The sequence below is a fragment of the Syngnathus typhle genome, linkage group LG2 (assembly GCF_033458585.1).
Source record: "Syngnathus typhle isolate RoL2023-S1 ecotype Sweden linkage group LG2, RoL_Styp_1.0, whole genome shotgun sequence".
Classification (NCBI taxonomy): Eukaryota; Metazoa; Chordata; class Actinopteri; order Syngnathiformes; family Syngnathidae; genus Syngnathus; species Syngnathus typhle.
In genome coordinates, this window is record NC_083739.1 from 22,190,529 (window position 1) to 22,217,805 (window position 27,277).

At 41.1% G+C, this 27,277-nt stretch overlaps 1 protein-coding gene across 1 annotated transcript in view; it reads right to left on the bottom strand.

Annotated features, from left to right (window-relative positions):
• Nucleotides 1–27,277, bottom strand: part of LOC133150310 (potassium voltage-gated channel subfamily D member 3-like) — a 95,348-nt gene that overhangs the window by 7,765 nt on the left and 60,306 nt on the right. Inside the window, exon 4 of the mRNA XM_061272758.1 lies at nt 2,854–3,022. Coding sequence (XP_061128742.1) covers nt 2,854–3,022 — 169 coding nt within the window. The remainder of the gene's footprint in view (nt 1–2,853; nt 3,023–27,277) is intronic.

A 27,277-nucleotide genomic window follows, 5' to 3' on the forward strand; every position in this document is an offset into this window, starting at 1 on the left:
TCATGCAATTATATCGGCAGTCAGGGAACTTTGAAGTCAATGTTCAACGAACAGAAGAGACGCTAGTGATGCCAACCAGAGGGCAGATTAGCGAGCGCTGTACAGTTTGTGTCGCAGCTGTGGTTGCAACTCACGTGCAGCCGCTGGGACTACGAGGAATCTGGGCTGTCTCTCAACTGCCAACCAGATAACTAATTATAGCGGGTACCCAGAGTTAATAAAAATTGGACCTGAAATGAGACGGACGCAAAAGCGGGGTCGCGCGGCTCTGCTGGCAGGAGAGCAAAAGAAGTTGAAGGAGTAACACTGAATTTAATCTGCTAGCCATCTTAGCTTCCTTTGACCACAACCTTTCAAAATTGTAAAATACAGAACAGTTTAATGCACTGATTTTAGGAAATGATCTGAGGTAGAATAGATTTTCTGAGTGGGTACTGCCAAGTGACTCCTGCATTTATTGGCTGGTTATACTCGCTAATTGGCGTAATGTTCGAGAAGGTCACACGTAGTTAAAATTATGGAGCATTAAAGAACACAGTGCGATGTAGATGGTATTGGCATATTGAAATGTGTGACCTGCCAGAGCAATTTATAGCCGGGGTCGAACGCTGAGAAGCGAAACAATCGAGGATAAAAAGGTAATAAAGTCAATCTTGTTTCTCTCGAGTGATCATCTTGTGTAGCGGTTAAATCTGGTCCGTCAATAGATTCCAAGCACATTAAACTCATGTGATTTAACATGTAATGAACTGAGCACATGGTCGTTGTACTTGCCATAAAACAGCAGTAAAAGTCATCTAACTTGCACTGCATAATACGACCCCTACCCTGGCATGTTTGCAACTGGTTTTAAAATGGTAAATAAAAGAAAGATAGATTTTCTTTTAATGTATTGCACTTAAAAGTCGAAAAAAACACAACTAACCCCATTAAGGCTGCGATTCCTTCATGTACCACTAGAGGGAGAACACCTACAACACTGAGAAATCACTGGGCTAAACCAGTGCTTCTCAATTATATTCTGTTACGCCCCCCCCAGCAAGAAGAAATCTATTCGCGCTCCCCCTCCCCACCGTGACTATCCTAACTTGTCTTGTAAGTCGTAAAATGTTGCACTGTCGCAAACGTGACAGAAGTAACAATGAGAGCGCCACTGCCCCCTGCTGTAGTAAACGCGCAATTACACTTTATTCTAGTACTGCCAAAAAAAAAAGCCTGTTCCCCAGGGTCACACGCGCACCCCCCAGGAATAGCACCGCGCCCCCCAAGGGGGGCGCGCCCCACTATTTGAGAAGCACTGGGCTAAACGGTGAATATTGGTAAAATGGAATGAAGCAGCAGTTTCTTATCTCACCCATCCATTTAACGCACGAACATGACGTAGCTTAAAAAAATAGCCTCGCTTAGTCTTGTGTGTGTTTTCAATTATTTGTTGTGCATTAAATCTGTGATGGAGCCTCACGTAGCTTTACACTGTATGGAAACATTAAGATTGTTAAATCCTGACAGCCGCCTGCCGTGCAGCAGAACACATGTCGTCGTTAGGCCAAAACTGTCACGCCGTGACATCGGGCGGCCCGCTGTGTTTCACATTTTCTTGCCACAAACCAACCACAAACGATGCAACAATGCTTAATCATGTTTTTCATTTTGTCCGTCTATCTGATCGATGTGAGATTATCTTGGCTCGTTATTCTTTTCAGCCGAATCTTTTTCAGCACCTCGGGTTTTGCTTTTGAAAAGCAAACTATATTTCATTGTTTGTTTTTGGGTGAGGCCCAGTGGTCATGGCCGTATGGAGGACACACCAAGAGTGGGAAACAAAAGCAGACAGACATGTTATGACCTTCTAAATCACACCTCATCTGGATGAGGGCTATTTCAGGAAAGAACACTGGGCCCATGTCGCCTCTAGCGCTTGCCTGATACTACACTTGCTTAGCCTGTTTCCACTTTGCCTCTGGCCTTCCTTGTCACCAATTTCCCCTGTGTTGACTGGATCAATTTCTGTCAGAAAAAGATTCATTCAAAAGTGTTTGTATTGTGGTTGTAATTTTCATAACATAAAATGTTAGAGCTGTTTCACATATTTAGTTTTGTTTATTTTTCCAGAAAGGCAAAATAGCTCTGAGTAAAATTCTGTGCGGCTCCACGCAAATTATGTCGACTGTAATTAAAGTATTGAATCAATAGCTCACTTATAATAGAAATATGAATGAATTGATGTCCCCCAGCTCTGAATCAACAATACTATGATGCATCACAGAAGAATTAGGACAGTCGGCTTTGCCCTCAAACTATGATTAGCAGCCCCAGTTTGTATTTGGACCAGCTGATGCCGAGAACAAATTTGTCACATGCAGACAATAGTAACACAATTATTCTCATGTCTTGAGGCTAAACCTAAAAAGACATGCATATTTACCAGTATGTTTGGATTTTTGAATGTTCTAGATTTAAAACAGTTTGCTAGTAGGAGTATTTTTATTCATATTTAAAATTGAATTTTTGTTATAAATCAGTTTAAGGTCCTATGTGGTCACCCCAGATGCACAGATGAAAAGTTGTGACCCATCCTATCGTTTAAATTGTTCATCCTTGATATAATTAATGAATTTTCCTAAACACAGATCTTTAGCATATCAAGAAAGAGAACGCTAGATTGTCAAATGTAACTCTGAAGCCAATTTGGTGCCTCACCATCTTACATGTGTGTTTTACACACCATCTCAAAGAAAACCCTAAACCTGCGAAGTCCTCTAATCTGGAAGAAGTCAGAACTGCCCTGTGGGCTGGAGGTCTGGAGATCCAAGCCTCTGGAGCCCAGTTGAAGCAAGTAAAAATGGTGTTCACCTGTACCTTCTGCGCCCGTCGTTTGTCTGCTCTCTGGTTCTGGTGATAGATGCGGCTAAAGTTGGACACGATGACAGGAACAGGCAGGGCGATTACCAGCACCCCACTCAAAGAGCAGATTGAACCAAAGATCTTCCCTGCGATGGTTTTCGGAACCATGTCTCCATATCTGCAAAGACAAAGACAGCATCTTAGACAAACGTGTCTTGCGAAACCTCAATGAGCTCCATCTGATGACTAACTTTGGCCATTGGAAAAGGTCATTTTGATTAACGGCAATAATGTGGAGGACTCCAAAGTGACAGACACACACACACAACATTAAGTTTTGAAGGCACACGGCAAATGTTGCTAAAAGTTAGTCAGCTTAATTCAGGGTGATATATCTGCATGTCAGAGGTGATCTGATTGTCGGCGGAGAAGGCAGACGGAACAATTAGAGTCTTTTTTTTGTGTCCAAATGGAGATACAGGAATCAGACAAGTGCTGAAGTAAGAAACTAAAATAATCAATCTTTCTCCGAGTCTCAATGTTCTTTTTTTTTTTAATATCATTTAAGGGAAAATAACGCAGGTAGTTTGTTTACAAGTCCTATTTCTAGCCTAAAACAGTGTTTTACAAAATGTATTAGAACAGATTCCAACTCATAATCCAATATTTAAAGCGCTCTACTCACCAGGGCCAATAAAAGATTGTAATTCGTGTTTGTGTGAACCAACCACAAGAAGGAATCGTACAAAAAACTAGAACAGCAATTTGTTCAGCATGGCATAAATTCTCATATCACATATTTTCCGTGAGTTTCACTTTAATTGGCCCTGAAAGGCTGGAAGGTGAGTTACAGCTGGGAGTGAACTGGCAAGACAGGCAGCAGAATATAGCAAAGTCTTGCCTTTGTCTCATCATTGTCACCCCTGCAGAAAGCAAGGTGATGTGTCAGACGATGAAAATAGAAATACACTTCAGTCCCGAGGAAGCTCGAGTGGGGATGAAATGCACAAAGATGCAATCACAGACGACTACCCCAAATCCTTCCCTCAATCATACGTGCTTTCCATTTGCTTATACATATGATCAGATCTTGACTGGGTAGTGTGAGAAATGCAAATGAATGCATTTTAAAGCAGTGTATTTTCCTGTTTGCTTCATACAATGTTTAAAACAAATTATTTTCTCAACTTGTGCGACATTAACGATTAAAGCCAATAACTGAAATTTCAATTATTTTGAATGTGAGCAATGTAACCAGACTTTTGCCAGAAGCTGAGATAAACGACAGCTCAAATCTGGTCCTGATGAGCAGCAGAGAGTTAAAAGAAATCATTATAACAAGCTTACAAGATTGTCATTGTACATGTTACAATGACAAATAAAGATCTATCTGTTGCTATCTGATTTTCATGCAACTGACGTGGGATTATCTTCTACTCAATTTTTCCAATCATCCTGTGATTGGCTGCTGATGTATAGCCTATCTATTGCCACTCTATGAATCCATATGAAGAAATAATATGTATGCTGTGTTCATTGGGGAACCGATATAAACATGTCTCAGGAGGATTCTTCAAATTCACTGTCTTAACATCTACTTGTGCAATCCTTCTTATCCGTCAATCCTTTATCAATAGTGTCTAAAGTCTTCAATGACCTCGAGTGCAGCACAAGAAATGGAGTTCACCACAATTGTTAGCACACATCCTTCTGAAGTGGTTGCACATTGAGGTGAACGAATTAAATCAGACAAATCTTTAGATTGATAGTGGTAAGAGGCACTCAAGCCCTTTCCTTTGTGGACCTCGGCCCCTTCTTCTGATCTAAATGTACCAGATTGATGCACAAAACATCCACAATTAGGTACAATGATAAATATTCTTGTCCGAGAAATGACATATCGGTCACGAACTATGCAGCACAGGTGTCAAAGTCAAGGCCCATGGGCCAGATACGGCTCGCCACATCATTTTAGGTGGCCCGCGAAGACAAATGGTGCATCGAATTTCAGATGTCAATTCCAAAATTTCAAATTGTTTTCACTATTAAAAAACAGATATTGTTAGCAATTTTTATGACCATTCATTTTTTAAATAGTTTTTATTTTTAAATATTTGATTTGATTTCATTTTTAAATATTTGAACAGTTTTTATTAGTCTAGTTATTCATCAGTTAGTTGTGTAGCCTATACTGTACGTATATACGTACAATATGAGACGGTCATACATTTATTTGGGTTGACAATTTTAATGACCCTTTGAAGCAAACTATGACTATGATGCGATCCGCGACAAAAATAAGTTTGACACCCCTGCTATAAATACCGTATTTTCCGCACTATTAGGCGCACCAGATTATAAGGTGCACCTTCAATGAACGGCCCATTTTAAAACTTTGTCCATATATAAGGCGCACCGGATCATAAGGCGCATGAAATAGAAGCTATAGTCAAAGTCAAAGTCAAAGTCTGCTTTATTGTCAACATCCTCACATCCCGAGACACACAAAGAGATCGAAATTACGTTTTCCCTATCCCACGGTGACAAGACATATTACACGATAGACATACAAGTAAACGACGCAATATAAAAAAACAAGAAAGCACAAACAATAAATATACTGCAACAAACTGAGGTTGACTAGGGTTGCGGTATGCATCCACTAGCCAATAACCAACTCTGTAAACAATCGCGTTTCTCAAACGATCTCCTATAAAATGATCGGAACTGACTAAAGTTCAATCTAACGCATTGGTACTACTTACCTATGTTTCCCTTCCAGATCGATCCGTAGATTTACTCGAAACATGAACAGAGCAGCCTATTTTGACATGAAATAGCCTGGTGCGTATAGCAGCTATCGTTATAGCATTAGCCATCCGCAAATTTCCATGAGCCTCAGCTCGCAATCTCCCATGACCCTCAGCAAAGTGTAAACAATCGCGTTTCTCAAACGATCTCCTATAAAATGATCGGAACTGACTAAAGTTCGATCTAACACATTGGTACTGCTTACCTATGTTTCCCTTCCATATCAATCCGTAAATTTACTCGAAACATTAATGGAGCAGCCTATTTTGAAATGAAATAGCCTCGCGGGTACAACAGCTATTTGGTGACGCCCCCTGACTACAGTTGCCGTATTGTTGGGAAGCGATGCGACCTTGTAATTTACTAGTCGTACTAAAACGTACTGAAACATTTTGGCAGAGCACTGTGTACAACCAGTATGGATCAACAAATTCATCAATTGATCCATGTATAAGGCGCTCTGCATTATAAGGCGCACTGTGTTTTTTTTAGTACAATGTACGTTTTTAGGTGCGCCTAATAGTGCGGAAAATACGGTAATCAAATTTCAAGAATGTTGAAAAGAGTCACTCAATGGACATGCCAAACGCGATGTAAAAAGACCTCAGTCAGAAAACACGCCATCGACAGATGGTAAACTATAAGACAGAAACCGTAAAGTATTCATCGTCCCCTCCGAGAACTTGAATGGTCTTTTTACCCAAATTAGGCAATAACAAGCACCGCATAACATTTAATCTCCTCCCCTCAGCAGAAGATCTTCCCATTACTAGGAATGAAAAGCTAATCATATTCATCTGCAAGCCGTCTATAATAGGGTGCTATCAGATTGCTTTATAGAGGCTCTCCTCTTCTAATACTACAGTCAATTTGCCGCCCCAATTTAGTCAAGCTGGCCCGTCTCCGATGATAACATCTCAACACCATTATACATGGCATAGAGATAAAGATTTGCAGACATAAAAAAAATGCTAGCCTGATACAAGTACATGTGAGTGATAAGCGAGGTTTGATACAATTTATTTCCTTCCTGCCTGGATGAGCTTTTGCATCTGCTTCCGACTTGGCGAGATGACATTGCTGCTGGAGAATGAGGCAAATGTTTCACATAGGACAAAGATGAATAAGCAGTGAAATGGAAGCTTGCTTGAGGGAAAGAGATTGTTTTGCAGATGTGATGCCTATTTGCGCACTTTTGCTCCTCTCGCTAAGGGTGGTAAGAGATTCTCCAATTCACCGATAAACAAATGCACAAAGTAACTCTGTACATAGGTGTACATCCACATATGCACACACAATCACAGGTAGAAATGAGAAGGTCAGCGATCGGTCCGGTTTGTCACATCACAAGAATGGAAGAATGGAGGGAGGTCCCCGGTGCTTTTGTGATGGCGTGATTGAGAGCCCCAACAGAGCTGATTTGCAGGTTGACAGATTCTCGATCATGACAGTTTAATACTGTTCATCCATTAACTCATTCCTTGCCAGCTCAGTTAAAATGGATTTTTGACGTCTATCGCCGTCGATGGCAGTGAATGAGTTAAAAAAAAAAAAAAATACACTAAATAAAATACTGCTGCTTAACTTAATTTGAGCTACTAAGCAAATGTACAGTTACGGTGGATCTCTGAATTGATAAGAAAATGATATCTGATCTTTATCTAAATCCAAACGAGAAAAATATAATCTTTGGATGGTTCGCTAATAGTGTGTTCCAATTGCATGCGCAACCGCTGACTCAGTGAGAGTTATTATTTTCTTCCCTTTACAATCAATTTCACCGCTTGCAAGATTGCAGAGCTACTGCTGCAGATGTACCCTTTTCCATTCAGATCACATCACTGCAATTGGACAGTAGATTGAGTCCCACACGGTCCATAATTGATCATAAAAAAAACCCACAAGGTGCCACTCACAATCTACAATTGTAGCTTACTGTATGACACAATTAGACCAAGACATTCAACAATCTCAACAAGAGGGCAAGCAAACTATCTTTATTTATTCAGAGCACACAATAGAAAAAATGGAATTAAAGCATATATTACTTTGACTTGAACAAGTTTATTTTTAATCTCTAATGGTCAAATTTATGGACCACACTTTCTGAGAACGTCCCTTTCCTTAACCAATACCACACAAACAATTGCAGTAAACATGTTTTTATGGACGCGCAATGTCCGCTAATGACTTCGACAAGAGTTAATCTGAGTCAGGAGTCTGCCAATTTAGTGTCCAATCATTGTGACAAGATTGGAGGTGTTAGTTAAAGCTTCCCTAAAGCACACGTGAGTTTTGAGTTTGTTGTTTTCAACAGACCCATGACCACAAAACATTCCTTAGAAGAACTACAATTAACAATTACTACCTTGCATGACTCTAAAGGCTTGTAATTCACTAGTTCATGTTAAGTAAGAAGTTAAGCAAGATTCTACTGTATAAATGGAAAAAGTTCAGTGCTGTTAAGAGTTGATATTATGGGAGGACATCAAGAAGAAGCCAGCAATGTCTAAAAAAAAAAAAAGATCTACTGAGTTGAAGGTAAGAGTTGTGGATGTTTCCTGGCAGGCAATGATGTCGACAGATATAATGAATGATAGAAAACAGACAGATGAGGGTCTATTTTCTAATGACATTGTGATTTCATGTGTTTCTATGATCCTTGGTAAATTGTGACATCTTTGACCCATTTATTTCATCCATCCATCTATTTTCGATACAGCTTCTATTCATCAGGGTCCTGCATGTGCCTGAGCCCATCCAAGCTGACTTTGGGAGGGTAATAGCATAAATAAGTGGCCATAAAAGAAATCTAGAGCAGTTCTCATGTTGACTTTATTTACTTTGGTATTGTTTGTATTATGTGCAACTAAAGTGAGAATGGCCTCAAGTACACACACACACAGCAGTTGGTCTCTATGAAATACTCTATTTGTATCCACAATATACAAAACAGCGGTATTCCAAAAACAATCAGTACTTCTCAGCTGAGCAGTGACAGACTGCCTCACCAGGCCTCTAACCCTTCAAACAAAATCCATCTGTACCACCATCTGACTTTTCATGGTCAGTCACTCAAGGCAAAGTAACTTGGGTGATACATGGCTCCTTGGAAACGGGACAAAAAGTCTCCTTATAATCCAGCCAGCAATGAGCAGGTACATAGATCAATCAAAGAGGATGAGGAGAGAGAAAAAATGAAATGAAGGTCAAGATGAGACTAGACTGAGAGAAATAAATTAAATTTTGAACTGTGCATCCAAGGATGACGGATTTTTCGGAGATATTTTAGTTTGGATAAAAACTAGAGAATGTTCCGGACGGCGTTACGTTGTGATTGACAGCAACATTTATAAGTGACTTTGATTCATGGCTATTAGTGTTCAAACCACTCTGAAAAGGTTTGCTGTGTTCTGGACCACTTTCATTCTTCTGCAATGTTCTTAAGAGGTGAAATTAAGCAACACAGATGAAGCCACTGGTCATTGTTTGACATTTTTCTCCTGCAAAGAACCGCAGTGGGCAGTTTGGGGCAAAATCCAATTCCTTGGCCAGACATATCCGTTATTTGGTCTAATTTGCAATTGTCAAGTGACAAGTAGACAATTCAGGAAAGAAAAACACACAGATAAGTTGATAAAGTGAAGGGTGTTACGCTTTCACTTCACTGCACAGCGTAGGAAGGTCATTATCATCACTCACTATATACCCAATCCTAGACTGAATTGCACTGAGGGATTACCATCATTTCTTGTAACGTACTTCCAATTATTCGACACACCGCCTCCCCTCACACACCCCGACAGTTTGTATCTCTCTGTACTTTAGGATTTTACTTTTTAGTACGTGAACTGGTCTGTGTCATCAGAGAGGTGAAGCAGAGAGAAAAGTTTTTTACACACTAGACAAAAAACAACCTTTGACCCAAGCTAACTTAATTATCTTGAAGTATTTCCAAAACTGACAAGAATCATGTCCTAACTGCCTTAAAGTTTGTCTCCTTTCCAGTTAACCTGCAAAAGACTCCTCCTAAACTTTTTGAAAATGACTGTTTAAAAAAAAAAATAGCACAAATGAATTAAAAAGGAAAACTATGCTGGTGCAGCATTGAACAAATGTTCCAATTGGTTTTCACATGATTTTCACGAATGTCTATCTCTTGCAAAGGTTGACAGAACCTCTTGGAGTGTCCCAGTAAATCAGCATGAGTACAATTAGTTCTCGATAAACACGACCTAGGGGCCATGTTACGAGCTCATTTCATTCATGTGCCAGCGTGTGCGTTAGTATGCTCTGCCGCTGTAATTAGTGATTAGCAGACTGCTCCAAACAGAATGCTCAAGTTAAAACCATTTCCATTTCCAGCAAGTAAAATTTTCAGATTTAAATGCGAATCACGCGGGAGTTACGCTCATGCTAGCTCATACTAACTCATGCTAGCTCATGCTAGCACTTTCACACACAGCATTTTGGATTCTCAAGAGATCCTTTGATTAACTCCTCTGCTCCTTGTCCACGCCAGGTGAGAAGCCACTTGGAAAGTTTCCTCCATATCTCAAAGTCTTTCAAGCCCACTACGTGTGGATAACATCAGCAAAGGCTGCTGGTAATTAAAATGGCCAAGCCATCTATCTCTCACGTTGCTGTAGGTGTGGAGACGCTGAGGAACCGGGACACAATTACACTGATATGTGGTTCAATTAGGCTGCCGACAAGAGAAAACTCCACTCAACTGGATTAGGAATATCTGGAGAAATACAAAATTAATTAGCAAATGTGTAATTAAAGTTAATTGACAACCTCTGAAACTTGATGCCTCGTGATGTTGTTAACCTTAAATCGACAAGCGATCCAATGAAGGTTCAGAGTTGTAATGAATGTGATAATTGCACTGTTCAACAGTACATTTTAATTAGGTTTTAATCAGAGATGTCTTTATGTGATCCTAAATGTGTTTTCTCAAAATGGTGTCAGGTCTCTAAGATATTTTCAGCTTTTGGTACACAACCAAGTGTTGTTGGTTTTTTTTTTCATCACAAGAGTTTACACTCCATTTAAAGGGGAGTTGTACCCTGTGTGTCCTTCAAAAACATGCAGATACTATTTAGAGCCGTTAATAGCATTGCAAACGCATATGGTGACTTTGAAAACTGGCTGTTGTGATGACTGACCGACTGACTTGCTATGCCTGGAGTTGCAGCGGCTCTCTTTGGCTTCTTTACATAGCGGAGTGAAGTAACTGCACTGTATTATTCAGGTAAGTGAGCCCTCCTATTAATTTGAATGTTTTGACAAGCAGGACAAACATAGAATTGCAAAATATCTGAGTGCCAACATGCGTTCATGCACTCAATGTTGGTTGTTATTTAGCAAGTTTGTGCCATTTTTAATAGTAATTTTTATGCATGAGAAAAAACATCACAATATGTGGTTATTTTGTTTTTTGTTGAACAGTGGATGAATATTGAATACTTGATGCACATTGGTTCAATTAAAATATATAGTATATGAATATATATAATATATACATATATAACATATATACAGTATAAATATATCAAATATATAGTATTTTATATATGATATATATTGTTTGTATATAAATGAGCCCACATTAAAAATGTCATACTCCTGGCAGTGCTGGTGAAAAATGGTGGTCTCTTCCACATTGAAGTGATATAGTTCAACAAATAGTTCCACTAAAATGGCAAGACTTCAGAATGGGCATAATGTCATGATGGATAACAGCAGTATTATACTTTTCTCTGCTCTTGAACCCACACTGTCATTTTGCCAGAATAAATTACATCTCAGCATCATGTCTTCCCAGTTCGCTCCAACTCTTCAATCTGCTCCCAGCGGTTGGCCTCTGCTGGGATCATTCTTGGAAGATGAAAAGAAGAAAGTCTGCGCGCAAAGATAAGAGGAGCTCAAAGAAGTGAGACAGTGGATGCAGTTCAGAGGTCATAGACACGGGAGCTCAAGGTCATAGCAGAGAGGTTACCGCTGAACGCATCCCGGCACAAAATCGTGCAGGGATTAAAGCGAGGAAGAGTAGATGGTAGGAAAAGAACATGAAAAGGGAATGCCTGCAGTGAGGTGGGAAAAGGAGGCAGTCGGATTTTCTCAGATCAAGTGATAAGAAGATGAGATGAGTGGCAAAATACTGCTATTTTCCCATTATTCTATTCATGATCATGAAGGCAGTTTTGTTATAATGATATCTCACAAGTGTAACATAATGTGCAAAAGCTACCAATTTGCAACTGTATACGACTGAAACACAACATCTTTGCAGTCTCCCTATACGGTGGCAATTGTGCCCAGAAATCCACTTCTATGAGGCACGCCGCAAGTCTGTTGATCGACATGACTAACGTATTGCACCATTAAATGTATAATATAAAGATATAAATTAATTAAAATGTTTTGCTTTCCTTCTTGTGCTCCCAAGTGCCGTGGCCATTTTCCTCACCATGCATACATACATATACAATTGCTTTGTATTCATTCGCGTAAAACTAATTTAAAGCACCATGAATAAAAACTGTAGTGTGGGATTAAGGGACAGACACAACACAAACATTGCTGTGTCCATTTCTTCCGTAAAACAGTGGTTTGATAGAGTATACGGGGTCTGTGTTTGACTATCTTTGTCATGTCATGGCAACGGTTCAGTAGTCTTACTGTATTTATTGATACATTATTCTAGCTGCATTATTATGTTTAGGTCAGACAGGAATTACAAATACATAGAGTGGTGCCTTGAGATATGAGTGACCTCACTCAAGAGTTTTGAGGTACCAGCTGTCATCCGGCTGATTTGTTTTGTTTGTCTTGAGGGGCAAATATGAGACAGATGCCAGCATGATACAGTGGCAGTGACTCAGTTTATCAGATAGAATGTAATGAATATTTTTCAAAAGGCTTCTAGCTGGTTTTTTTTGCCACACTCACTCGAAGTTTAGTATCAAACTAACAAAAACAAATAAAATTTCACATTGTTTATTTAAAACAACCACATCGCTTAGCCTTTAGTCCACTAGCTTAATGCTAAAGCTATCACAAAATGGGAAATTTCATTGACAAGCTAACGGATAGCCTAAGGCAAGTGTGACGCATGGTTTGTCTCAATTATGTAATTATAATTGGCTCTTAAGAACAGTATTATAGAGTGCTATTTTTTGCATTAAAAAAACAATACTGTTTTTTTCCGTGTATAGTGCGCCCCCATGTATAATACGCACCCTAAAAATGGCATGCTGATGCTGGAAAAAAGCCTGTACCCATGTATAATACGCACCCAATTTTTATGAATTTTTTTTTATGAATTTTTTTTTTTTCTTTTTTTTTTTTAAGTCCCAATGATCGTCACACACGCAGGGAGGCAATGGGTCCCATTTTTATAGTCTTTGGTATGGTCTTAACTAGGCTGGATTTTTTTTTTTTTGTTGGCGTTGATTTCTCCGACTGCCCGTAAACGCACCACCGCGCTCCGTGCGCGCACGGGAAAGAGGCGTGCGGACGTGAAAAAGGCGGCTCTGTATGGGAGAGACGTTGAAGAGGAATAAAACCACCCTTGGAAACCAAAACTTGCCCCTCGTCGTGACTCGGAGCCGCAACAAACGTTTCGGATTTGTGTAGGGTACATTGTGACAGACAGCAAACGAGCAGGTGATCGAGCAAGCCTTGTCTGATACGAGAGCATTGCGCTCGTATGGAGCGTGTTTGAAGTGAACAGCAGAGACGAAAGGAACAAGGCAAAGTGTTGTGAAATAAAATATTACCTGTAATACGGATTTAGGTAGAGAACTGAACTCTCGCTCTTTATATAGCTGACGTTCTGCGCATCTGTAATGGCGGCCTCCGTATGATATCCGGTTTGCGTGTGTGCGCGTGTGAGCGAGAGTGAGAGAGCGCGAGAGAGAGAGTGCGAGAGAGAGCGCGAGAGAGAACGCTCAACCGTAGCGCGCCGCCGACCGCCCAACTGCACCGCGCTGGTCGCATTATTGTGACAGAGCCGTCGCTGAAATTTAGAAGATATTTTTAAAGTCCTGATGTACTTTCTAAAATCTAAGTGGACCTCAGTGCGCACTGAGCAGGGAGCTTAATTTGGTGCGGTCGCGCAACTGCAGCGCGCCGGGCGCTCACTGTCGCATTGCTTAAAGAGCGCCTTTGTGTTTTAGGATGAACAGCAGAGACCAAAGGAACAAGGCAAAGTGTTGTGAAATAAAATATTACCTGTAATACGCATTTTGTTATTTGCTGATTGAAACTGCTAATTAAACTGTGGATTGAAACTAATAGGTGGAGAACTGAACTCTCGCTCTTTATATAGCTGACGTGTCTTGCGCAACCGTTCTGCGCATCTGTAATGGCGGCCTCCGTATGACGTCCGGTCCGCGATGGAGATTAAAAAACAAACAATATTTGACAATAACACACCATCAAGGATTGCACCATCGCATCAAACGATGTGTCGTCAATTATGGATTTTTTTGACTAAGTGTGTTGGGACAGGATGGCTGAATGCGATGCGCGATTGACAACAAACAAGAAGAAAGGTGATTACAAGTTTTATTTCGGGGGAGATTTGTCATGTCTTGTCCCCAGTTTTGCTATGTGTCTAGGTTGCCATAGTTTCTGTTCGCGTCGCCCCTCTCTTCCTGTGTCACCTCAATCGATGTAACGTGTTTTGTATTTAAGTCCTGTCTGCCCCTCGCTCACCGTCGGATCATTGCATGTGTTACTGTCATGATGTCTGTTTGCTTTCTGTTCCTGTCTTTGGTAATGTCACCCTGTCTTTTTGTTCCACGACTTTGTCGGTCAGTCCTGTTGTTGGTTTTGTTTTCTAAAAAAAAAAAAAAAAAAAATATTAAAAAAAAAAAAAACTAAAAATTTTTGTACCCATGTATAATGCGCACCCCAGATTTTAGGACAATAAATTCGTTAAATTTTGCGCACTATACACGGAAAAAAACGGTATATATTTTTATTAGCCAATACAACACATTTAACTCAACAGCTGAAATAGAATCAAAGATACAGTTTTACAGAGTTTTATGCTTCCTGATTTATTGACCGAGAGCATGGACAACATTAAATCTCGTCAGCGTCGGCCGCACTGGTGGCATCAACTGTACTGATCTATGACCAAGTGTGATGGAGAGGCGGCCAGTGCACCCACATTCAGCCGGCTGATAAATCCGCTTTATACTTGTGCTATCCAAAACACGGATTTGATCAGCAAAAAGAATCAGTCAAATTCCATGATTGCTGTTTATTTTCAATTTTAGATTCTACACATATTTGTACTGTTGTTCTATTTTTACATAGCTGTTGGAAGAGAAAGTGGCTTTACAGATTTGAACCATTATTAAGTAATTTATGAAAAAAGCAGTGTATAGAAGAAACGCTCAACATAAGAATATGGAATCACAGCGATTTATTTATTCATTGTTTTAGTTAAACATGCAAGGTGGGCTGGATTAAAAAGCCCAGCGGGCCGGAGTTTGCCCATGTCTGCATGAGAGCATAATCTTTTTCTTCACAAATCAAGAAAAAAAATGCACATTTTTGTTTAAAATCCTACAAAATTGAAACAGTAAAGCCTCTAATTGTGTAATATACTATATTTTTAACACATGACTATAAAAAGCCCAAAACGAACACGTGTCTACCTGCACGAGTGTGTTAGTAAAAAGTAGGCTAAAAAAAACTAGGGCAGCTTTGAGACTCAGGAGAGGTGTCTTTCAGCCGCGCCTCCTGTCCTACTTCCCTCCCTGACCAGACTTACATCTTCATGTTGTGTGTTTTCCAACCGAAGGGACACCCTGGGCAGTTAAGAGAATAGTTCAAGCGGAAGAAGGTGGATGATGGAACCCGAGCTTCCGGGTGGATACCTGTTGGAAAGACAGACGTCTTTACTGGTGTGGAAAATATTGCTAACAATCCCCGGGGCATAGGCCACATGGCAAAGAAGTCTGTGCAAAACTTGAATGGATTACCCGTGCATTTACCCGTGCATGCGCATCTGTCCATTTGCGAGTGTGCACTGTCAAAAAGGCAAATGAGTCACAACAGGAGAGAGATCGAAACAAGGCAACAAGCAAGAGGAGGGAAGTGCGCACGTAGGTGTTTTTGTTACGCTGAGTGGGTGCCAGAGTGTCACTGAAAATATTCACGATCGCAAAAGTATGCACAGTACGGCGCAGCACACGTCCTTCACTCACGCGCACACACCCACCGACACACATACGACCACTTGCCGTGTTTATAGAAGCATGACAGAGATTATTTATCTACCAGTCCCAGCGCTGCTCTCCTCCAGAGCTTTTCAGCAACACATCACTAATTCATCCTTGGCATTTCCCTCAGCTCAGTAAAGGCCGCCTTTGAAGGTACACGCCGGCCCTTTAGAGCCAGGTCGAGTTCCACCTCAGCTCGCACCGTAAGCTTACACAGCATCGGAGTTGCAACCCAAACCAACATGACCAGCCCTCATTTTCTGAATCAGAATGGAGATGGAGGTTAATGCGCAAATCCTACTTAGCTATTTGATCTATGACCGAGCTGGCAATGGCTACGCATTGGCTTGTGGGTGTGGCCGGAGTGTCGGCTTTCCAGGGAAGTTTAGGGTCAAGTGTCCGGACAAATAATGGGCACTAGATTTTGTTACACCAACTATGGTTACAGATGCCAGTAAACATAACAATTTCAGCTTTTAGAAAGACCTATGGGAGTTCAAACAAGCCAACAGATAAACACACTTTCTGATCATGTACAATTTTTAAAAAATACTTTTTCAAGCACGGAATTGCCAGTGTGGAGTAAAAAATGTTGAGAGGGAAATACAGTCAAAAGGTATTTGAAAGTACATTCTGAGATATTTAAATAAATAAATGTGAACGTACTCATCGGTTAAACATCGTGTAGCTTTTTTTCACATATTGCCACAAGGTTTGACATATGCACAAGTAAATTAAAAAGAATTCTAGCATCTGAACTACATTACACCAATGTGTTTGACATTTTGTTTAAGTAAACATTGATTATTCTTAATGATTTGGTATTATTACATCTGCTTTGCATGTTTCACGTTTGTCATTTTTTCCCCTTCAAGCCGTTTGTATGTATTTAAATATATGTACTTGTGAATATGTTCCAATCGAAAATTGCCATTTCCACGCTTCCAGGCAAAACAGTAGACGCAACGAAGGTCTTCTGATGTGCAACTGGCCCTGAAAGGCTTTCTGAGTGGGCCCACTGCTACATTTCACGTATTGATTCTGTCTGATTGCATCTTGACTCAGAGGCGTAGCCATGAATTTTTCCAGTAGGGGCGCACGCCCACATGAAAAAAAATCTAACATCACCCATGCCGTTCGCTGATCGCTAAAACAACATCCGGGTCCGGGGGGCAAACGGTGAATGGATAACATCGCGCACATAGAATAGCGCAAGCACATTCGCGCAAGACCGAAAGAAAAAAACGGCATGAAAATGAAGAATCAAAAAAGCTCGATTTTTTTTCAACCGGGGCGCAGGGAGTCCTAACCGGGGCGCCGCCCCGGCTTGCCCCGGCTTGGCTACGCCTCTGTCTTGACTGATCTTGGAGCGGGAGGCTGCAAACGCAGTGGGTGGGTGGAGGTGCAGGAAAGAGGGCACGCCAAAAGGAAGACACTATTAAATTTTAATTTGACCAAGGTCAGTTTTTCCTCAAGGTCAAACAGGAAAAATAACCTTCAAAGGAAGCTTTGCACTTGGCTCCGAAATAGAGAGACTCTCTGGGGGGATGGCTCACCCACTCCGTAGAATATTAAATTAGACCGTGCAGAGTATGAGATAATACCAACATCACAGCTTTCAAACTTACTATGAGCCAATTAGTTACCATGGTGATGGAGAGTGAAGGGAGGCTTTAAAACCAGCAAGTGGCTTTTATGTAAATGTCACTGTCAACCGGACGCAAACGTGCTCATGGACTCGCCAATTATTTCCTGCTGCGCATCAAGCATATCAGACAGCTGTTGCTAACGCGGCAAACCGCCAATTTGTCAGATGGCGCGGCTCGCAACCTCCCCGGTGTAAGTATTCGAGCTGTGCTTTTATTCCACCGAAAGGTCAAGTGACCGTTACGACACAAGTGACTATCATCAACAAAAGCGTGCTAGCGCTTCGAAAAGTGCTCATGTTCACGTTAGAAAAGAGCAGCTATAGTAAATGTCCCATTTTACTCCAGAAGCTGCACAGAACAAACTACCGTTTTTTTCCGTGTATAGTGCGCAAAATTTAACGAATTTATTGTCCTAAAATCTGGGGTGCGCATTATACATGGGTACAAAAAATTTGTAATTTTTTTTTTTTTTTTTTTAGAAAACAAAACCAACAACAGGACTGACCGACAAAGTCGTGGAACAAAAAGACAGGGTGACATTACCAAAGACAGGAACAGAAAGCAAACAGACATCATGACAGTAACACATGCAATGATCCGACGGTGAGCGAGGGGCAGACAGGACTTAAATACAAAACACGTTACATCGATTGAGGTGACACAGGAAGAGAGGGGCGACGCGAACAGAAACTATGGCAACCTAAACACATAGCAAAACTGGGGACGAGACATGACAAATCTCCCCCGAAATAAAACTTGTAATCACCTTTCTTCTTGTTTGTTGTCAATCGCGCATCGCATTCAGCCATCCTGTCCCAACACACTTAGTCAAAAAAATCCATAATTGACGACACATCGTTTGATGCGATGGTGCAATCCTTGATGGTGTGTTATTGTCAAATATTGTTTGTTTTTAATCTCCATCGCGGACCGGACGTCATACGGAGGCCGCCATTACAGATGCGCAGAACGGATGCGCAAGACACGTCAGCTATATTAAGAGCGAGAGTTGTTTTCTTCCTATTAGTTTCAATTCACAGTTTAATTAGCAGTTTCAATCAGCAAATAACAAAATGCGTATTACAGGTAATATTTTATTTCACAACACTTTGCCTTGTTCCTTTGGTCTCTGCTGTTCATCCTAAAACACAAAGGCGCTCTTTAAGCAATGCGACAGTGAGCGCCCGGCGCGCTGCGGTTGCGCGACCGCACCAAATTAAGCTCCCTGCGCAGTGCACACTGAGGTCCACTTAAATTTTAGAAAGTACATCAGGACTTTAAAAATATCTTCTAAATTTCAGCGGCGGCTCTGTCACAATAATGCGCGGTCGGCGGCGCGCTACGGTTGAGCGTTCTCTCTCGCAATCTCTCTCTCGCTCTCTCTCGCTCTCGCACACACGCGCACACACGCACACCGGGTATCATACGGAGGCCGCCATTACAGATGCGCAGAACGGATGCGCAAGACACGTCAGCTCTATAAAGAGCGAGAGTTCAGTTCTCCACCTATTAGTTTCAATTCACAGTTTAATTAGCAGTTTCAATCAGCAAATAACAAAATGCGTATTACAGGTCGGTCATATTTTATTTCACAACACTTTGCCTTGTTCCTTTGGTCTCTGCTGTTCATCCTAAAACACAAAGGCGCTCTTTAAGCAATGCGACAGTGAGCGCCTGGCGCGCTGCGGTTGCGCGACCGCACCAAATTAAGCTCCCTGCGCAGTGCGCACTGAGGTCCACTTAAATTTTAGAAAGTACATCAGGACTTTAAAAATATCTTCTAAATTTCAGCGACGGCTCTGTCACAATAATGCGACCAGCGCGGTGCAGTTGGGCGGTCGGCGGCGCGCTACGGTTGAGCGTTCTCTCTCGCACTCTCTCTCGCACTCTCTCTCTCGCTCTCTCTCACTCTCGCTCACACGCGCACACACGCAAACCGGATATCATACGGAGGCCGCCATTACAGATGCGCAGAACGTCAGCTATATAAAGAGCGAGAGTTCAGTTCTCTACCTAAATCCGTATTACAGGTAATATTTTATTTCACAACACTTTGCCTTGTTCCTTTCGTCTCTGCTGTTCACTTCAAACACGCTCCATACGAGCGCAATGCTCTCGTATCAGACAAGGCTTGCTCGATCACCTGCTCGTTTGCTGTCTGTCACAATGTACCCTACACAAATCCGAAACATTTGTTGTGGCTCCGAGTCACGACGAGGGGCAAGTTTTGGTTTCCAAGGGTGTTTTTATTCCTCTTCAACGTCTCTCCCATACAGAGCCGCCTCTTTCCCGTGCGCGCACGGAGCGCGGTGGTGCGTTTACTGGCAGTCGGAGAAATCAACACCAACAAAAAAAATTACATCCAGCCTAGTTAAGACCATACCAAAGACTATAAAAATGGGACCCATTGCCTCCCTGCGTGTGTGACGATCATTGGGACTTAAAAAAAAAAAAAAAAATTCATAAAAAAAAAAAATTCATAAAAATTGGGTGCGTATTATACATGGGTACAGGCTTTTTTCCAGCATCAGCATGCCATTTTTAGGGTGCGTCTTATACATGGGGGCGCACTATACACGGAAAAAAACGGTAAAAGCATTATCATATTTTTACTGAAAATGCCTGTCAAGATGTATTCTAAGAAAAATAAAACCACAATATTACCCAGTAGGTTTTCCTTGATGACTCATTTAGTGTCCTGCACTCTAAATTGCCTTTTTACTGGCTCAATGTCCACTTAAAGGGATTGCATTAACCTCTGTCACTCTCCATGGGCAGATGAGCTGCCCCCTCCGAGCCTTAAGACGTGTTCTGTATTTAACTTCCTTTTTTGGCTGGGATCCCTATCTGGCTTGCATCCAGAAAATGCATGCTCGCTCGCGCACTTCACAGAAGAGAGACGCCCCGCTGTGCTCTTGTCAAGTTTATCACTCTTCAGGATCTGGGCTTGTTGAAGATATTGAGGAGTTGAAGCAAACAAAGACACTTGTATTATTTCATTCGATAACCAGCAGAGTTTTAATACTGAGCTAATGGTGGGGGCCTTGAGATACGAGTGCCCCAACTTGCTTGTTTTTCAAGATACAAGCTGTCGTTTGAATGATTTGTTTTTCTTTGAATTCCAGTTGAAATCTATTGTCAAACTAATCATTAAAAACAGAGTTACACATTCTGTATTTAAAACAACCACACAAGTGTGGACTCCGCTAGCTTATTGCTAACACACAAAGCATTATGTCATACACGCTCTAATGGATAGCATCAATCGTTTGGACATCAATCCCAGCCCTTCACATGTCATATTTGGATACAGACGCAATCAACACAAAAAAAAGGAAAAACTGATCTAGACTAACAGCTTTGGTTTAATGACTATAAATTTGCAGTCATTCTGCAAGCATGACAGATGCCACCAAGAGACGTGTAATCCCCCCCGCCCCGCTTCTTACGATCCCCTCAGAGACCTCATCTCGTGATTTAACTCAAGTTGTCCCGCAAGAGTTTACATCTCATAGCCAACCTGGATTTGAGACGTTCACAGACTGCCTGACAGCCGGTGTGTAAGAGCTTGTCAGGCACCCACTCGTCCCACTCTTTGCCTTCCGCGGCTGCATTTTCAGCCTTCCGCTCTGCTTCTTATAGTCGCTGCAGTCAATCTTTTTCCTTCTGCTTTCTTTTCTTTCTGCATTCTATTGCTTTTCTTTTTTCCGGGCTTTAATGTCACTGAAAATCTTGCGTGACCTCACCTGACCTAATTTAATCTCTGCATGTTTTGCCTTTTTAAACTAACTAACTAACTAACTAACTAACTAACTAACTGACTGACTGACTGACTGACTGACTGACTGACTGACTGACTGACTGACTGACTGACTGACTGACTAACTAACTAACTAACTAACTTAGCAACTTATTTATAAAACATGATGTGGAAATTTTGGATGACCAGCATTCCAAAACAGATTGTAAATACAGAAACATAGTTCTAACTTTCTTCTCGATAGATTTACTTTTCAATCAGCCTGTGTTCGTTTTTTTGTGTGTGAGTTTCTTGACCTGGCTTGGGCTCTTAACAGAAAGTTTTAGAGGTTGTACAACAAGTGTGACGGAAACCAGACTTGGGTATGGCGTTGCTCTGGCTCAAAATAAACCTTACTTTAAAAACATATCACCAATAAATGTACTCAAGTGCGCTCAAGTTTGATGTGAAACTTAGTTTCTTCACCTAATTATAGTTAACGTACATAATTATAAATATGACAAGGAAAAACTTTTTTAGGAATAGCTTTTTCTTTCAAATTCAATTCACTGACCTAGCACATAAATTAATTGAAGGTTTCACTAAATGTCCTTGAGCTAAATCCTCCACCCCATCTAATGATCACTTAAAATAGCTTTTAATGAGATCGTAGAATCTCTGTCTGAATCCTCCAAATGCCATTGTTGAATTAAGCAGAATATGCCACGTGGAGACATTGCATTCGTCTGCTAGGATTTATCTCAAGACGACACGTTTGTCTTCTAACCACAAAGCAGTTGCGACTTAATCAGCAGAAACAGTGTCAATCAAAACTAAGCAATAGTAACTTTGGAAAAACAGATTATGTAATACAGCTCTCATATTGCATATCATTACATTGTGCATGTGGTCATAATATTTAAAGTATAGTAGTCGGACATTCCTTCCATTGAGATGTATATGTTAAAGCTAATGGCTCTGTCAAAGCAATTCGACATGGCAGGGAGGAGGGGGGGGCAATAAAAACATCAAGATTTGTCATAAGCACTCACACACACGCTAACACTTTTATCTGGTGTGTGTTCAAGAAAAACTAAATCATTCTCACGCTCTTGACAATAGCTTTCATCCTGAGTCAAATCGATAGTTTCAAAAACAACTTTTGAAGGACACTCCTTTCATACAGCGGGGATAAACTCAAATTATGATATTACTGCAACCAAAAATACAGGTGTCACATAATGTGAACTAATGTGTTTGACATTGGCAGTGGAAATGGCTCTAATTAATGTGGTCAGCGGCTCCAAAAGCACAATTACCTAACAGGGTTATGGAAACACAACAGATGGTCACTGTATTCTCTTTGGTAAACATTTGGAGTGGATCTGAAAGCTTTTCCATTGTCGGGACTGCGTGTCTGCAAGGCACCGCTGTGAATGTGTGTGTTTGTGTGTGTGTGTGTGTGTGTGCGTGTGTGTGTGTGTGTGTGTGTGTGTGTGTGTGTGTGTGTGTGTGGTGGTAATTCCATAATAGCATGATTGAGTGAAAGTGAAGGTTTTCTTTTCCTAGCATATGCATGTTCTCAGCATGTACAATGTTTGTGTGTGTGTGTGTATGTGTGTGGACTGACTCCACGCCATATTGGATTGAGCCAAATCACCTATTTTAAATTAGAAAAATATCACCAAATATCAAAGATGTTTGAAATAATGATGATCTCTCATCTGACTCTCAAATTGACTTAACAATGGAAATCTGGGCCTATTTAATTAAACCTAAAGCAAACACACACCCCACACACACACAAGCAGGGTGCTATGAATTGTGCGAATGGCAACAGGTTTATTGTATCTTCTGCCTTCTTATGGAAGAGCATTTGACCGTTCTGCCTGTCACTATACAACTGTCTTAGATGCGCTTTGACTGAACACAAAGTTAGCATAATTAAATTGTGGCACCCGCAATTTAGTTATGCTTTAGTGATGCACTAAAATATGCGCATGAGTTTGACAACATACCCTAAACACATAAGAATTGTATCAATGGCCTTATATTTATGGCCTTGACTGGATTTCATCAACACTGTGGGACATACTAATATTGTCGGGCTGCCTGCCACCACCAAGATGAACGAGGCAATGGTGACTTCAATAAATACATTCAAATACCAAATAATACTAGTAAATCAAAAGTGCGTTAATTCTTTTTAGGTTAATGAATATATAATCAAGCCAATTTGCTACCAAACACAATGTCGAGGGATACACGGGGCAAACTAAATAAGCCGTTTACTTAGATCATGTGCCAATCTTTAGTTCCACGCTGTTACCTTCACAATAACCACGAGGCTCTCAAGTCCCTCCCAGGCAAAATTTGGCTTCCATTAAGCAAAATTCAAGCTGCCTGGTTCAGAACTCCCATAATTGGATGTCTGTAATTTAATCAGTTTAGCGAGGCCATTAGAGTTTGTTTGAAATTAGCCACTAAATCAGCCAGTGGTGCAAAGTTGAGCAAGTGTAAACTTACAGGCCCTGACAAATTGCAAATATATAGTAGCAGCTCAAAGCAAGATGCTGAAACACAAAAGATATTCCAGATCTGGGCGAGCAATGTGGATTAAAAAAAGGCCTCACCAGACCTTCCTGTCCTCTCTCCTTCCAATGAAAGGACCTTGGACTTTCACGCTCTGACAGACTCAATTAATTGAGGCAAATTGCGATGCCCTTGGGGCTGCAGTGACTTTTGGATCATTTAATCTGTTCTGTCTTGCACCTGTATCCCCCTCCAGCGTGGTTTTGGGCGATGGCTGACTTTGGGCTGCAGAGACGTTACCTTCCTCACCAGTGACCTTTTATTTCAAAAAATTTGCAAGACAAATATACTTGGGAATTAAGTTTCATCCCTACAGGGATGAGAAAGCACATTCTTCTAAACGTGGTGATGTGGAAAATAAAGTTGCCTTGCACACAGTGAAATTAGGCACAAGAAAACAGAGCCACAAATCATAAAGAAGCAGGCATTAAACATTAAAATGATTCTTTACAATCAGTTGAGACAAGAGAAAACCTAAAAGAACAAAAAGGATGAGAACAAATCCCATGTAAGCAGAAAGAACAAAGTGACATGGCAAGATTCATGACTGCAAAATGCAACGCAGCAAGAAAAGCCTTACGGTGGGCAAGACAGTAAAAATCAGGCAGCTAAATTCAGCATTCACGGTAAGCTCCAGTGAGCCAAAGAGAGCGAGCATGTTGTGACTCCTACGCGGCCCACGCCGCATATCGAACTGCATGAGTGTAGCACGGAACAGGTCTAGCAGGTCATCGGCAGCAGAGCTGAAACGGCTCAGAATAGCCTTGTAAGGCTTTGCCGACAGTCGGCCTGCCGCTCGGACTCCAAAGCAGAAAGCATTGGCCGGTTGAGCTGCCGTTTCATGTGGAACTCAAGGGGCTGATGGGAGGTGTGTGCAAGGTTTAAGTAGACTGGCAGCACAGCCAGCACAAATGGACAAAAGCAGCAAAATAAGGAGGAACAACACACACATTAAAAACTCTCCAGCCGGCGCAGGAGACTAGGAAAGATAAAATCAACCCGAATCAAAAAAAAAAACTTGTGAATGAAATCCTTACAATGAATTATAAAGAACTAAAAATAGGCTATTTTACGCATGTGCTTAAGAGCATTGATGGGTTCTGTGGAGGAAGATGCTTTTTACTGCTTTTGGGGCCAGCTTTGGGGAAAAAGCAAACTAGCCTGTCACAGGGTACACATAGACAAACAGGAAATCACAAAAGTCTTCAATTAAAGTCCATGCAATGCGAATTCAGAAATGGGTTTTCTCAGTTTTGACAGAACGGAGCTCAAGGGTCCTTTGTTGCTTGTTTTGTGTGGAACACCCACAGAGAAGATTTAAATTCCAAAAGTCAGGTGTAAAAAAAAGTGTCCATGCTGGAACTGAATCAGGGAGGAGCTGTGACCTCCACTCTGGCACTAAATCCCCAGACAAACACCTGTACAAGCCCTCGGGATGAAAAAAAAAAAAGAAGAGATTTTACACGGTAGATTGTGTGCGTGCACCCAATAGAATGAAATCAAAGCACCTTTTGCGGTGTCGTCTTGTGGCCGATTCCTAATAATAGCAGACACACACATGAATACGCTGCTGACCTTTGCAATGGAAGAGAAATAACACGCGTGTACATCAAAAGGTCATTCTCTATCCAATGAACGACTATCACATGTCTGGATGGCAACCTCAAAGAGAAAAAGATGTGATGGAGAGGTCAATGGAATTCTAAAATGCCTTGAAGGGAACCTGATAGCTCACTATAACTTTTATTTAAAGATACAGTAGTCCCTCGTTTATCGCGGATCATTGGTTCCAAAAAACCACCCGCGATAAGTGAAATCCGTCACCAACAAGAAGTACTTGGCAGGCTAACGAGTTAGCGGAAAGATGCGAATTCGCGATCGTGCTAACACGCGAAAACGGACTTCTAAAGGAATGTAAACGAACATTTGGAGCAATACTACATTGTCCTAAAGGTTAGACACATGTTTCCTCAATTTAAAAGTTTTATTTTGACTTTTAAATGTTTTTTTAATTTGGAAAAAAAAAATCCGCGATATAGTGAAGTCGCGATAAACGAAACGCGAAGTAGCGAGGCATTACTGTACTTTCTTTTAGTAAAACAGAGGCGTATTTGTTTACCTGCTTAACATGTTCTGGCTATTTCCTGTTAAGCAGGTAGTTAAACTCGCCTCTCTCTTACTAAAAGAAAGTATATTATTAATAACAAAGGAATGAATGAATGAATGAATGAATGAATGAATGAATGAATGAATGAATGAATGAATGAATGAATAAAAGATGAGGCTTTGGTCTATTTTTTTTCATCAATGTGTGCCCATTCCAAAACTTACATTTAAGAATCACCTTTGACTATCACTTGGCATACGCTTGTCATGTTTGGCAGCATCTTGACTGCTCCTTATGAGCTTTGGCAATTACATTAACTGTTTAGTTTGGGGAATGGTTTAGCACAGGGATGGGCATACTACGGCCTGCGGGCCACATCCGGCCCACGGGACCGTTTAATCCGGCCCGCCAACCCTGAATAAATTGTATTATTAAACTTTTTTATTGGTCATTTTGCCTGCAATGACTGCGATGGGGAACCCCTCGCCTGCGCATTTACTACCGGAAGCCGTGTCAGAAAGCTCAGTGCACACTCACAAGTGCGTGTACGTACTCAGTAGTACGGACATGGCGCACTCGCGCTCTATTTGTATCAGTCCCGAATTTATAGCGTGGGCTTACGACGACAGCATTCTTGTAATTCGCGCGCTGAGCTTTCAGAGACAGTTTTACGCTAAAGCCACCCACAAACCTTCCCCTGGAATCCTTCTATTAAAATGAGTCGCCCAAGGAAAAGCAAGGTGGACACAGTGCCGAGTGTTTAAAAAAGAGTGGCCATTTACAGGTCGCTTATATTACTTCACACAAACACTACGTCCATCTGCTCCTGGTTCGGCCCTCCGGTCCAAATTTAGAACCCAGGTCGGCGCGCAGGTCAAAAAGTTTGCCCACCCCTGGTTTAGCATCAAACCACTGAGCCATCTGGCCTGGGCGTGGGAGGTTTAAATGACCAAAAAGCTTAGTAGGGACTTAATGTGCAAGCTGCGCAATAGTTTCTATTCATATTAGGCACTTTCAATCATCATTGTGCTCAAATATCAACTCACGTAATGGAGAATCAGTGGGGATAAAACCTCTAGATCACCCTCTGTTATCCCATTAAATTTGTCTGGATACGGGGCTAGCCGAAAGAGGAATATTCTTTTTTTTCCCCCCATAGCCTCTCGAAAAAAAGCTACTGCAAATATCCTCAAAATGATTTAATATGATTTATTATTTATTAATGATTTGTCTTGCTAATATATACTGAGTTTTTTTTCTGGCTCAAATTGAGGCAGAGGTGGTAGCA